Raw genomic sequence first — 15,178 nt, 5'->3', positions numbered from 1 at the left:
ATTGTGTGGAAAGAAAAGTCCGGTTAGGAGTTTACAACGCTAAAAGCTCTAACTTGAGCAACAGTGAGACCCGTTGCTTTGCAAATGCTTGTTAACTATACCGCCACTAGGAGATCTATTAAAGTATTGGAACCACTAGCAGGCAGGTATTTTTAACCTCTTCAAGACCCCCCCCACTCCTATCACTCCCTTCACTGGAGTTGCATTGATGAAAATATACCAGTGCTCCCACGTATCTCGTTGGATATAGCACGCTCCGTTCCGTAGCAGAACAGAAGGAACCGAATGATGAAGCATGCCACCAAGGGGTAACCCTGGTGGGTGAGGGTTTTTCAAAAGAAGATCTTTCTTTCCTTGTTTTACCTGTGGAGACTCCCCTTCTGCTAGGTCTTCCAGTTAACCAATATACAAACCAGTTTGCTACAATAAATGCCTATCGCACAAACAAATCTAAGTCACAGAGAGACAAATGCCAGCAGTAAGATGCAAAGTAAACAGTTGGTTCAGACAAGTCTGATGTCAGCCTTAGCGTCTGGCTCGGAGTGCAACACTGGAAAACCAAGTGTCTTTAGATCTATGCAGCTACTTTTCCAGCAAAAACAGTCACAAGTCTATTGACCAGAAGTCCATTCACCTCAAATTCACCATCCAAAATGAGAAACCTAACCAAATTGAAGAATAAAGTGGGGGGAGTAAAGCATGTTCTTTAGAAACGGTGTCCAGTTAACATAGCTCCCCAAAGACAGAAGATCAGTGGCCGAAGGACAATAGGGACCAGTTAAGATCTTTCAAGCCTGAGAGCACTACAGGTGCTCTTTGCAGTTTTGCGGATGCAAACAAATTACGTCACGCTTACCTGACAACTTTGTGGCAATGTATTCCACTATAGTGGATTGTTTGCATGTACTATAAACTTTCGCTTTTTATCTAAGGTTAATAAGGCCATTCTCAATTGAGACGTACTATACCACAGTGCAGTAACTGCATAACAAACATGTGGCAACATAACAAGGGTCTACTTTTTTACTCCATTATCATACAACACGTATTCTGTGGTCTCTGCAGTAGTGGAGAGCAAAAATTCTTGAACTCAAATTAAGAAACACTGCTATTACATCATTTGACTACCTTTGCCTCCCATATTGCCCGATCTGCATAAAATTTGATATGAAGAAACTAAACTGGATATATCAAATGACAGACAAATTCTACATAAATTATTCAATTGTCACCATAGTTAAAAGTACATTAACAAGGACACTTCCAATACAAAACTCTAATTACCTATAATCACAGAGTCACTATTGCCAACTCCGTAGTTAAGACTGCCACCTCTTGGTATAGGAAATCCCATTTTTTAAGTCTCACCTACACAGGGCATGTGCTGTGATGAGAGAAATATTGTTTAGAATTCAGTGTGCTCACCCACCCAAGCAGCATACCTTTGGTTGTTTTCGCTGTCACTTTCATTTACAATCTTTCGATTGCTTAACTCCCGTAGGCTTCCCTTTCTTTCTTATGTTAGCTTCTTCATGGGGTACGGACCAAGTACGTATTTCTTCCTCATCCTTTGCAGCGTACTATTTTTTTTTTCTTTTATAAGTGTTCTGCTATTATTCCTGGATGTGCAATGTAGTTTTCCATTTTTAACACAGGCGTACGCTTCTTGTTTATGTTGCTTTCACCCTATCTGCTGTCTGTATTGATGCTTTAGTTACTTACACCCACATCTTTACTACTCTGTGCCACTCTACCACAAACAACGCAACTCCACATAGTGCCACTCTGCGACATTCTACTACACACCACGGCAATCTGCTCAACTCTATGCCACTCCAGTCCACACAATGCCGTTCAATGGGACTCTACCCCACCCCATTCCACTCTGCGCCAAACCACTGCACTCTACAATATGCCACTCCATACCACCACTTTCCTCTAGGCCACACCACTAATTTTTACCCAGGCTGAACAGCAGCCACAATGCTGTATAACATGGCTAAATGATACTGGCAAGGCCAATAACTCTTACATAGTTGAGTCCTATTGGCTTTGACAACGCTTGTTACACTTAATACCATTCCAGCTATTTCTGAAATGTGCACTAACCCTGGAGGGGAACACTGCATTCATTTGGTAGGCAATCTTTAAGCATGACAAATTTGAAGACGTTAACTCAAACAAATGAAAATCAAAAGTGACACCAGGAGACCAAAACTTGCAACATTCACAAATAACATAGGCTTTCCATTAGGACATTTTCTCTGCTCTTAACTCTGAAACCACTTATCAAAAATCCACCAAAATTTTATTCCAGTTTATTAGTCAATTTTCATTCAGCTAACTTGGAGATATAATTAAAATGTGAATGTGTGTGTGTTTTGGCTCCTTTGCTATTTTTTTTCACCAATTTATGGTTAGCAATGCAGGCAACACAACCCCATTTCTAACACTGTCTACAATGTACGTCTCTTTTAGGCCAAAGCCTACCACACAGTGCAGCTGTCTGGTTTGCTAACAACATCTTGGGGACATTTGGAAAGATTCCCTGGAAAAGCATTCCACCCGTTACTTACCAGTGGCTTTTGGGTATGTAACTCACATTTTCTTGCTTTCTTTTTGCTAGCTCTTTTTGTTTTAGGCTGTCCAGCTTAATATTGTCCCTTCCGCTGCCAAAATCGCATTTACAGTATCCTTCCGAGTGCTCCCTTTCTCTGAACAGTACTTTAAATCTTGTTCTTAACTTGTCACATTTGCTGTGCATTCACAGGTAGAGGTCAAATATCACTCTGTCTTCTGTGGGAGCTTGGTGTTTAGTTTTCTTTCTCTGACTTCAAAGTGAGAGGATTTATGTAACAATCAAGCTGACTCCTGGTAGTAATTCTTAAGTGTGGTTGGAACAAATATTTTAACACCATCAAAACAAATCAATACACTAGGTGATGACAGTTCCACACATTATCATTTGTGGGATGCATACTTTTATCAGTAAAACTGTATGTCTGTGCAAACGTCATGGTTATTTAAATCAAAGATGTGTTGTCTAATGGCAGTGCGCTACCACATCGTGCATACTCCACTCTACACCACTCAACACAGCTGCACTCTACGCCTCTCTAATCTACATCGCTCTACTCTATACAAATGCACTCTACCCCATTCTACTATGCACTACTGCACTCTAAGCCATTCCAGTCTGCAGCCCTGCACTCTACTCCAATGCACTGTACTCTGTATCACTCCACTCTATGCCGCCCACTCTAATCTACTCGTTGCCACTGCCCTCTATCCTGCACTTCTCCACTCTACCATACACCATTCCACTCCACTGTACTCTGAAACAATTTACTCTGTGCCACTGCAATATGTGAGGCACCACTCTACACCACTGAACTCTACTCTTACCACTGCACTCTTTACCACTTTACTCAAAACGAATGCACTCTATGTAAACCTTCTCTGCACCACGGTACTCTACACCAGCATACTCTACGCCACTACATTCTACAGTGCACCATTGTACTCTATGCCACTCTTTTCTACTCTGCACCACTGTACTCTACGCCACTGCTCCCACCACCATTCCACTCTGAACCACTCTACCATACACCACTGCACTCTACGCCAGTCTACTCTGCAACACTGTACTCCTGGCCACTGAACTCCACGCCAATGCACTGCACTCTATGTCACTCCACTCTACACTGCACCACATGCCATTCCACTCTAAGCCACTTTAATCAACTCTGCACCACTGCACTCTACACCACTTCACTCTACTCCGAATCAAATCTACTCTATATCAGTGCACTCCACGCCATTCTATTCCACTCAATACCACTTTATTCAAAGCCAATGCATTCTACACCACTGAACTCTACGCCACTGCTCTCTATGTTACTTTTCTCTGCACTGCTCTACTGTATGCCACTGCACTCTACGACACTCTACTCTGCAACACTGCCACTGAGCTCTGTGGTACTCTAATCTGCACCACTGCATTCTATGCCACTGCGTCACTCTACTGTATGACACTTCACTCTACACCTCTCTAATACTCTGGACCACTTTACTCTATGCCAGTGCACTCTACTACACTATACACAACTGCAGTCTAGACCACTCCACTCTACTGTGAACCCCTCCACTCTATGCCAGTGTGCAGGAAACTGGGTACTGGTTGCAGAAGCCCCCCCCACACACTTTTTGCTGTGTTTTTGATGCAACTTTGACTAAAGTGCACTGGGTTCCTGCTAACCAGGTCCCCAGTGCCAGTGTTCCTTCTGCCAAAACACGACACCTGGTCACTTGATCCCCAAGTGGCCAGGACCTCTAGCACCTCTGTACGGCCCTAGTAAATGGTGCCTCTGGTCCCTAGGACAGGGGTACTAAAGCAGATCCCCCAAGAGCTGCAGCACAGCTTGTGCCACTCTAAGGGCCCTCAGCACCAAATGCATACAGACTGCCACTGCATGACAAGGTGCTCCAAAAGGTGAAAACACAACATGGCCCACATCTGTGCCATGTCCCCTAACACTGTATGTAATATTTGCAAGTCACCCTACAGCAGGCCTTCCAGCCCTAAGGCAGGGCACATTATATATAGGTGAGGGCATATCTGCATGAGCAAATATGCCTCTACCATGCCTTTGTCGATTCTTAGGCATAGCAGGTGAACAAGGAAGTCATTTTAAATACATGTGCCGGACACTGGTTCACGAGTTCCCCAGCTACGTGATGGCTTCTCTGAAAATAGGGATGTTTGGTATCAAACAACTTATATGAATAAACCCTCACTGATTCCAGTGATGGATTTATTAATACATGCACTCAGCGGGCATCTTCGAGGTGCACCCTGAAAACCTACCAACTGCTGGTGGGCTGACTGACTAGTTTCCACCAGTCTGCCACCAACAGACGAGTTTATGACCCCCAAGGGTGACAGCACTTGCTCTCGGGCGGTCAGGAACAAACCCTGCTTTGGCAGGGGTGTTAACCTATCCCTCCCAACAAGTTGACCTGCAAATCTGCATTCCAAGACATTCCCCCCACCCCAGGGCACGTTAGGCACCTAGACAGGAGGGAAATCAGATATGCAGGAGGCGTGTTGCATTTGCAGGCTGTACACACCTCTAGGGTGGCCAGCCTGAAATGAACATAGCCTTAGGAATTCCATCATCTTGTGTGGTGGAATTAGGAATTCTGGGACAGGGTGACACCCACTCCCCAAAGGAATTGGAAATCTAGGGGGTGTAGTGACCCCTAGGGTAAGTAGCACCAGGGGTCAGTGATAGGTAGAGGCTACTACCTTTCACTCCACTTACCACCCCTAAATAGAGTATTTAGGGGGCCTCCGATACCTTGACCTCAGATTTGCTGGACTACAGAAGAAGAAGGACCCGAAGAGCCATGAGAAGCAAGAACTGAGGAGCAGCAACTGACTTAGCCCCAACCCCAGCAGCATGCCTGCTGTCCTCGCCAAATGTGCCAAAGGCAGCCCGTCCTGCTGCTGTTCTGCCTCCAAAAGCTTAGGAGGACTGTCAGCACCTCGAGAAGTAACGAGGATCTCCAGTGGAATCACAGAGCTCCTGCCCTGCAGTCGCCAATGGACTCCGGACTGCCAAAACCCAACACTGGAGTGCACCACTGCACCTGTGGGCCAACTATGCCAGCATGGTCCCCAGGCCCTCCAGAACCAAATTCCACCTTTGGTTTGCCAACAGTGGACTTCCTGATGCTGCCTGCAGCATCTTTCTGCAGACCCCCTCGAACCGCAAGTATCTCCTGCATCAGAACCAGACACCAAAAGACACCACTGCACCCGAGCCCCACAGCTGCAGGAGAAGTGGGCCAGCGGTGCTCCTACGTGCCCAAGGTTCTCAAGGGTCGAATCCCTCTGTGGTCCCCAGACTGGCCACCCACTCCCTGCTTGCAGCCTCTTTCTGACCGGACCAATCTCCATTGAAGTGAATGGGACACCCGTGGCAGTAACACACCTTTGCAGCCGGACTCCTCAGAGCCCCCCCACCCCCAACACCCTCCCCCTGAGGTGAACTGTTGATGTTGCCTTAGGCCTTGCCCCATCCTCACCTTAAGTCGCTGATAAGTACCCGTATGCAGTATATGTTTTCCCCCACAAAGGATAACATCACCACTCCAAAAATCGCAGTCAACTTTTGAAAACTGTAAAAACTCATAACTCGAAAAGTACTCACCCAGTTCCGATGATCTTGGTATCGACATTTATATAAGAGTATCTGTTATTTTTTTTTATAAATTGGTATCTGATTTCTTTATCGAGTGTGTGTCTCGCTTACTGCTTTTCTGTGCAATACATACATAGCGCTACCCTCTGATATGCTTAACTGGTCGCCCACACTACCACAAAAGAGAGCATCTGGAGTGTTATTTGTGCCTCTGTAATTCCTCTGGGTTTTGCTTGGACTCTTTACACAGTATACTACTTTTTGGCCCACAATATAAATAGCCAGCTTCCTACACAGTACACTCCACACAACTACTCTATGCCACTCTACTCTACACCACTTCACTCTACTCTAAAACAATCTATTCTATGCCACTGCAATCTGATATTCTCTCTTTCTCCTTTGATTCGAAAGAGAAGCTGCATTCTTGTCCCACGGTGGGTACAAACGCATACTCTACGCCACTCTAATCTACTCTGTATCAGTGTACTCCACTCTACTCTACTCTACACATTTGAACTATAGCCTGCACCATTCCACTTTACCCTGCCCTACTTCATTCTACTCTGAAGCAATCTACTCTATGCCACTGCACTCTACTCCATCCCTGTGCCATTCCACTCTAAGCTACTACACTCTACTCTGTGCCACTCCACCATGCACCATTCTACTCCACTTCACTGCACTCAAAAACAATTCACTTACTGCCAATGCAATGCCTCTTTACTCAAAACCATTGTACTTTACTCCACTTCACTCTAGGCCACTGTACTCCACTCTACAACACTCCACTCTAGGACGCTGTATTTCACTTTGACACTCAACACCACTCAACTCTACAACTCTCTAAGCCACTCAATAACACACCACTCTACTCCATGACACTCAAAGTCACTGTTCTCCTTTATGCCACTAACTTTTAGTCATGATGAGCAACAGCCTAGCTGATGTATATTTTCCTGTTAGAGGTCAAATGGGAAAACAACGTTTTTCATTATTCTCCCACTCCTTTGGACCCCCCAACCTTTCGCACAGATCTTCATGAAAATTGCCATGCTGAGCCTTGGCTGGATGTATTCGGTGCAAACCTGTCCAAGTCAAACGTTACGGAAATCAAAATATGCCTTTCAATGGAAGGTGTGGCTGAACTATAACTACAGAGTGGAGATTTCGAGTGTGTCATAATATAAATACAAACAACAGATAGTGATTTCCATTATTCCTACCGTCACACAAAAGAAGTGGGCCCAGTTCCCAAAGAAGACAAGTATGTAGGCACTGCTATACGTGCACTATTCATTCAAGTATCAACATACACCCGATTCTTGACGTGAAACTAAATACAAGTCTGACCAGTAAACAGAATTGAACATAATTGATATTCTTCCCGGCTAGGCAATTCAGAGTTTACAGATTCTCCAGAACAAGACTGTACTCAGCTTTGCACTTGTGACGCCACTGTACCCAAACACCCCTCTTCCCCCCAAACACAAATGTGTCACCATACCAAGACATTACTGACAAGATATCAAACATAAGAGAAACAAGGTCTGTGCCTACTATACAGCGCAACGGCACGAGGGTCTTCAGCTCCTCATTTAACATTACGTACATTGAAACAAAAACGCAGAAACAGTTAATTTTTCAAATAATATTAAAGACATTCACTAACTTCACTACCATAGTGATCTCTTCTCTCTAGCGCAATGGTAATTGCAGAAGAGAGCCGAGGAGAGGGTAAAAGTAACCATCTGAGAGAAAGACCACATTTTAATGCACTTGCATACGGCTTATTCAGCAAAGAGGTTTAACAAACATTGGCAAAGGCAATAAGACTCGTATTTGGGACATACTGCCTTTACAATGCCTTTCGGTGATGTTGTACAGCATAGCCAAGATGCTGTGCAGCATGGTCAATAAAAAAATCGAAAAAAAGAGTGCAATGAGTCGACTTTCAGGAAAGGGGAGCCAATACTCTTAACCTATAATACTGCCCTAGGAGCAGGGGGTGGCTTATCTATCACTGAGTGCAATCTACCACCTTAGAACAGTCTTAAAGACTTTAGTCCTAGGCCACAAAACTCAGACAGTGTAAGTTTCCTGCACCACATCGCTATGACTGCAAATACATTTAACGTGCTTACTAGTAGGTAAACATCCCTGTCTCTATGCACCGCCACTACACCAGTACAACCCCTCCCTCATATTCGCCGAAAAAGCCACACCGGTCCCAAGAGTCTGTTCTTTACTATTCCGCGAAGACCGGGAAAACTAATGCTTTTGCATTCAGCGGCTTGTCTCTGTAGGACTGGTCGAGCTTAGCGCCTCATGTGCCGGTAGTAAATTACGCAAGACCGAGGATTGAAGGCCATGAGCAGACCTCTCCTGTCATAATCCCATTACGTTTCTCCTCGGTGGTCTCTCGCCCCTCCCTCCATCCTAGCGTCGTGTTTCCCCACCCCGTACCGGACTCCTCGTCCTTCTTGTCGAACTTCTTGATCATTGCGGCCGATGCTGTGCCTGATGGGGCGCCTCTGACAGACAGGGATTCCAGGCGCCACCGCGCATGAGCGGAAGGAACGACCGGCGTCTTTAATGCTAATGAAGGGGCGCGGCCATGCGAATCTAGCGTACCTCGAGCCTTGCCTGCCTCCACGTTGCTGTTTTCGTGGCTCAAGGGCAGTTCGCTGCTGTCTTAAGTCGTTTGGCTTCTCGTTTATTACAAACACAGTCATCTCCAAAATAGAAGTTCTTCACAGAACAGTAGTTTCTGTAACACGTACGAGGTGTTTTTACTTTTAAGAAGTAGTCACCGGTTTAATAATTACTAATACAATAACAACATTATTATACAAAAAAATGTCAGGTTAACCTAATATTTGTTAATAAAATAATGATTTTAATTGCATTTTAGTGCCTCATCATACTTAATGCAAAGAGCGGCAGGTGGGGCGGCCGTAACGCTATCAGGGAGGTGGAAGGATGCTGTATTTGCAACATGGTCCTTGGGGCTAGCGTTTAACTCTCTCTTAAAATAAAATGAAGGCATTTTAGAGATCTGATGGCTTTCTCACTTCTCAACATGATGCCTTCCTCGTCACAGTCTATGTGTTTTTTCATGTATTTATTTGTATATAATCTGCTTTCAATTGACCCCAAACACACAATGTAGTTGTCTGGAAAGCACCATAAAGGCGAAGTCCTTCTCTGGTACAGCATCCATTTTAGGACATCCTCATTCCTCACTCCTCATCCATACTTCTCATCCATCATCCCTACTTCTCATCCATCATCCCTACTTCTCATCCATCATATATTATCCCTACTTCTCATCCATCATCCCTACTTCTAATCCCTGCACCTCATCCCTGCTTCTTATCCATCATCCCTACTTCTCATCCATCATCCCTGCTTCTCTTCCACCATTTTTTTTTTTTTCCTTCCCCTGTTGTCAGCGTCTTTGATGTTTCATGTGTGATCAGGGGTTCCTGTTGGGTGTGTTTGAGTCTCTTTTAACAAGTGCATTTTATTTTTACTATATATATTCTCAGCAAAGCACTAACAATTGCAATGCGAATTGTCACGCAAAACAGGACAGAGCTAAGATTTAAAGTTGGCTTTGTGGCTCGAGTTTGTGTGGCATTGTCTTTACTGTTTCCATGTTGAGAGTTGCTTGGAGTAGCCGCTCAGAGGACACACCGATCCAAACATTTGTTTCTCTTCTTACTGGCATATTTTTAGATACCTTGAAGAATATAACAAAAGCCGGAATTTTCAGATCTCGAGCGCACAACTCTCCCCACATCACTTCTTGCACCGCCCCTGTCCCAACATCACTACTTGTTTTTACTAGCACGGTCCTCTTCTGTAATGGCTTTCGGATTCTGCGACTTTGGCTTCTTTCATTTTTCTATTGCCACCTGCAGTGGGTCTGCTGCTTTCTGAAGCCGGGATGAAATGCCTTCCTGTATGGCCACTAAAGTACATAGTTCAGGTGGGCTGATGACTCTTGCCTACTGTATGCACACACACATGAACGGAACTGCTTCTCGGTGTTCCGGTAGACCCAAGTCACTAAAACAAGAAGGCTCACTTAAGCAATGATGATTCAAACCCACGCACAGGTCCTGGGTCCAAAAAATATAATTTACCTATACATCTCTGTCTGCTGTAATTTTATATAATTCCACCTCGAGACCCGAGCATCTATTGCAACAACCTGTTAGTTTCCCTCAGCTGCTTGGGCTGGGGAGCAAGACGCAGCCAGTTCTTTTTACACCCTCCAGTGCTACTGTAACAAACCAATACTGGATATTTCTGCTTTTAGGCCCGTTTTTGGGGAAATGCTTTCACTATGTGTTAATGTCAGAACGTGTTCATACTTTCAAGATTCCTGAAATGTTATAGCAATACGGTATTTGGCCCAAAGGTGTGAAATTCCCTTTCTGTTCACATTCATTATATCTTTAGGCATGTGGTGAAAGAATGACTGTATGATTAACATTTGCTGTCAAGCTGCTCCACTGTCTCTATTTTGTGCCTAAAGGTGGGTCACTCAGCAGTGTGCACTTTGTAAAAAAAAAAAATTACAAAAATTACAAAAATTAAGCACACTCAGTTTGATGCTGCCACAATCACCAGAGAACAGGAAAGTGGGCAGGCGGCAGGGGCACAGCGGAGTAGATCTCTCAAACTTCCTACATCCCTAATTCTTTTTCTCAAGGCCTTACTAATTGTGGAGACTACAATGCCCAGGCGTACCTTGTAATAGATTTATGCCCCAGTCTCATTGCTAATATATTTTGAAACTGTTTCAACTTCAAGCAAGCTGGCTATCATTATTTGTTCTGTGATAATGTTAAGTGAAACAGCCCTGCCAGAGGCCGCTTTCCAGTCTCTTCTCTAGCCCGATGAAGCCAGCGCAGGGAATTTAAATGGATATTCTCAGATGAGCAGTGGGGCAAAGACAGACGGTCGAGTGTAAGACCTCTGCAAAGTGAAAGGTGCAGGTTACAGGGGCAGGAAAAACCTGACTGCAATCCTTTAGTGCCACTTGAAATTTGGCAATCAGTGTGTTTTATGCAGTTTCGTCTTTCAGACCAAACAAATCTCCCAAGATGGGAGTTGTTCAATTTGCTATTGGCCTCAGTTCAATTAGCCCTAAACAAAAATGCTCCAGCATCACTTTATCTGCTTAACTTGACTGCTGCTTCACAAACCGAAGTCTGCTAATAGCCTTCCTTTGCTCCTACTTAATCCCTTGGACTCTAATTATCCATCTGTCAAGTTTTCTCTCCACAGCCTTGCATTAACAATAACCAATGTCTTTTTTTTGTTTTGTTTTTTTTATTGGTGCGCAAAAGTCACTTTCTCTGCATGTGATTCATGAATCATCATTCAATTCTGCAGCAGCCTCTCGATCCTTGACTGCACATTCAACTGCTTGGCTAGAAAAAGTCCTCTTTCCAAGGCTTCTTCTTGGACATGTTTGTTTTCCACAAGAGCTTAACAGTTAGCTCCACAAACCCGCAAGTAGACCACATGATATGAACAACCAGCACCAGTCATGCCTCTATGGCTTGATTGTATCCAGTGCCTCCCATTTGTTCTCTCTCCTATTGGAGTCTTAGCTCTTTCTCCACCGGTAAAATCTACTACCTGTTATTTCTCTGGAGTCCATGAACAAAATGTTGCAGCTCCAATCATGTTGCAGCTCACAAAGCTTGAATCATCTGTGGTACCACACAGTATTCTCGTGTTACCAGAACCAATGTTGGATTCCTGTGACAGTTTGGTCATTGTGGTTCCTTGACCTCCATGCATGACGTGCACCCCTGCGTATAGGACGGGGTATGAAGGCAGATCGACATCTGTTGGTGTTCCCTTCAGAACAAGGTCACTGTTTCAGCCCGTTAGACCGCTCTAACAGCCACAGGCGTTCCCAAGGGCACTGGCAGGAGAAGGAACTGTGGTCACTGAGAAGCACCCAACACTTTTGACCATCTTGGCATCAGCTGTCCCTGCCCCTAAGAGCAGAAACAAGGGAGTAAAGAATGTGTGGTGGTGCGCTTTAGCTCAAGAAGGCTTCTGAGGGCAGTGTGATGTAAGAAGCATTCCAAAATAGACCCGGGCATTCCAATTATTGTGCGCCTAAACGTAATGTGTTCGAGGCATGTGTAGCCTTAGATACGCATGCTTTGCATACTCCTGCCATCTAGTGTTGGGTCCGGATGTGTGCAAATTGTTTTCCTTCGAATAAGTCTTTCGAGTCACGAGGTAGAGTGACTTCTCCTATTGGTGATAGTGTGCATGGGCATCAACTCCATTGTTAGTTTCTTTCTGCCGTTGGGTTCCGGACCTGTGTACCTGCACTCCAGTTCAGCACCATCATAGCGCTCTTTTCGGTTTGTGCCATAGATCACGTTTTTCACTCTGTGAATTGTATATCTTTTCGCTCGAGTCGGTTCGCTTGGACTCTGGCCTCTTTGGGAGGTTATCTTCAGCTCCATCAATTTCTCCAGAAAATGCATCGCTGGTGATGGAACAAACTCCTTTCCATGAAGTATCCACAGACCGATTTACAACCGGTCTGAAGCCTGTGTTTGTCTCCAGAACACAGGGAAGCAGGCTGCAAGGCCTGGCACTCCCTCTGATATAAGAAAACTCGTTGAGACCACTAGCCACGTCTGCTCAAAACGTCCAGGAGGAGCATCAGGAGATTCGGTCATGAAGAAGTCTAAGAACACCCGCAGCCATTGGTGGAAGAGGAGGAGGCATTCTCCACTGAGGGCAGTTCTGACTCCGACCCCTGGGTCAACCTCGAAATTCTGGCTCTGCAAACCATGTGTACCCCCCTGTCCCTCAACACTGCACCGATCATCCTAAAAACACTTTGGCCCCTCTGGAAAAACAGACAAAAGACCTCGGCCCACCACTGCCTTCTGGCCATGGTTAGCACTGAGTAGCTTGATCAGATGCCCCACTCTCCGGCTCGGCACCGAAACACAAACCGAAGAGTTTGGCCTCAAGTACTTTCTTGCCCACCCGATCCTCTGTACCAAGCCGATCATCATCGCCGTCCACCGCTTTGACGCAGAGTGGCTCTTCGTTACCAGAACTGGGTCGTACACAAAATCTTCTAAGCCAACCTCGTCAATAGATTCTGGCAAACCAGTGGAGCACATTTTCCGTAGACTCCAAGAAACAACTGGATGTCAAACAAAAGACAATTCACATCCAGCCTCACACCGGCCGGATCCTTGAAACATTCTCGACACCCACTCCTACTCCAAAGAGACCGCTTTCTTTCCAGGAGGCTCTGGACTCACCAATGCCAACAAAACACCGGAAGAAAGCAGACAAAGCCACCAGACCATTGCCTCCTCCAACACCCTCACCACCTCCTCCAATAGTACCAGCCTCACATTCTCAACCACATTCTCCAGAAGACCCATTAGAAATTTCACCTAAAGGGTCTCCACATTATGACACAACTGGGGAGGGTGGGGCACAAGGCACTTTTGAAACACCACCATATAGTGACTGCTGGGACAATTATGACGACGATTCTCCAGAGGACACAAACCCAGATCCCCGCCCGTCCCTCCCTTCCTGATGATCAGGAGTTTATAGGCAGTATATCATGACGTACAGCTCCATGAAGAGCCTTTAGAAGAGAATTCCCCCACTCACTGGGCTACACACTATCTCCCTATGCTAAAAGGCATGCTTAGACACACTGAGGACATTTTTAAAGATCCTGATACGGCTAGAGATATCGTCCCAGGAGTAGATTAAAAAGTAGAGGGCCTCACCGTCTGATTACCATATGTCTCAGGGGCCAGTTACCACCAAACTCACTTGTCTATACCACTGCATGCAAGCACTCAATTCCCAAACTAGCAGAGATGCCTAGCTGCCTGACAAGAAGAGTAAGCTTAATGATGCTGCAGGGATGAGTGGCGCGGCGCAATCCAACAATCGTTGGCGAATTGCCAATTCAGTGGGCCAACTTGCCTGTTATGATCGTTCTTACTGGGATGAAATGGAGATTCTACTCTAACATCTCCCAGAGGAGCACAAGTAACGAGGACAACAACTTGCCTCGGAAAACAAGCTTATTTTTAACACCTCAATTTGGTGTGCCTTAAACTCTGCTGACATTGCAGCTAGAGGCATCAATAACAGCATCTTACTCAGACGTCATGCGTGGCTTCGTATTTCTGGTTTTAAACCAGAGCTGCAGTAGAGTGTCCTTAATATGCCCTTCGACAAAGAACATCTGTTTGGTCTCCAAGTAGACCAAACACTAGAAAAATAAAGGCTACAGAGACAGGGAAGGCAATGGGGGCCATCCACACACCAACCACCCATGACTCCTTTCGATGCCCCAAACACCGTGGTGGTTGCAAAGCAACCTTTTCTGACACCTACTTCCTATCAATGCAATCCAGGTCAAACTACCTCCCACAACGATTATTTCTGTGGCTCCTTCATAGGTAATAATGCCAAAGGCAGAGATAAGGGTGCTTTCCCACATGGGTCAACACCCACTGCTAAACAGTGACTCCTCCCCACCCCTCCCCCCAGTTACCCCTGGCCATATAACACCTTTCGGGGATCACCTATAAGATTTCCCACCCACATGGCAAGCAGTTACATCAGACCAGTGGTTGTTGGACATTATCCAACATGGCTATGTTTGGGGCTCATTACCACACCTCCCAACATTCTGCCTCACACTCACAGGCTGTCAACGAGACATCAGGCATTGCTCAAACAGTATGTGCCAGCTCTTCTTCTCAAAGGAGCTATAGAATCCATCCCTCTACGTCATAATGGTTCAGGGGTAAACATTCCATACTTCCTAATACCAAAAAGGACAGATCGCTGCAGTGAATTTTAAACCTCAGGCCCCTAAACAAGTACATCCGGTCAGAGCACTTCCACATGGTTACCTTGCAAGACATGAA

General features: G+C 45.3%; 1 protein-coding gene across 2 annotated transcripts in view; it reads right to left on the bottom strand.

Moving 5' to 3' along the window:
* COPG2 (COPI coat complex subunit gamma 2) overlaps positions 1 to 8,808 on the bottom strand; it is a 297,572-nt gene extending 288,764 nt beyond the window's left edge. Inside the window, exon 1 of one of the 2 annotated variants that reach the window (XM_069229321.1) lies at positions 8,673 to 8,808. In XM_069229321.1, the coding sequence (XP_069085422.1) occupies positions 8,673 to 8,709 (37 nt within the window). In that variant the 5' untranslated portion in view covers positions 8,710 to 8,808. The remainder of the gene's footprint in view (positions 1 to 8,672) is intronic. The other variant, XM_069229320.1, reaches the window with a different exon arrangement.
* Between the last annotated feature and the right edge of the window lie 6,370 nt (positions 8,809 to 15,178).

The sequence above is a fragment of the Pleurodeles waltl genome, chromosome 4_1, assembly GCF_031143425.1.
Source record: "Pleurodeles waltl isolate 20211129_DDA chromosome 4_1, aPleWal1.hap1.20221129, whole genome shotgun sequence".
Classification (NCBI taxonomy): Eukaryota; Metazoa; Chordata; class Amphibia; order Caudata; family Salamandridae; genus Pleurodeles; species Pleurodeles waltl.
Note: the sequence above shows the minus strand (reverse complement) of the source record. Positions and strands in the feature narration are given on the sequence as shown.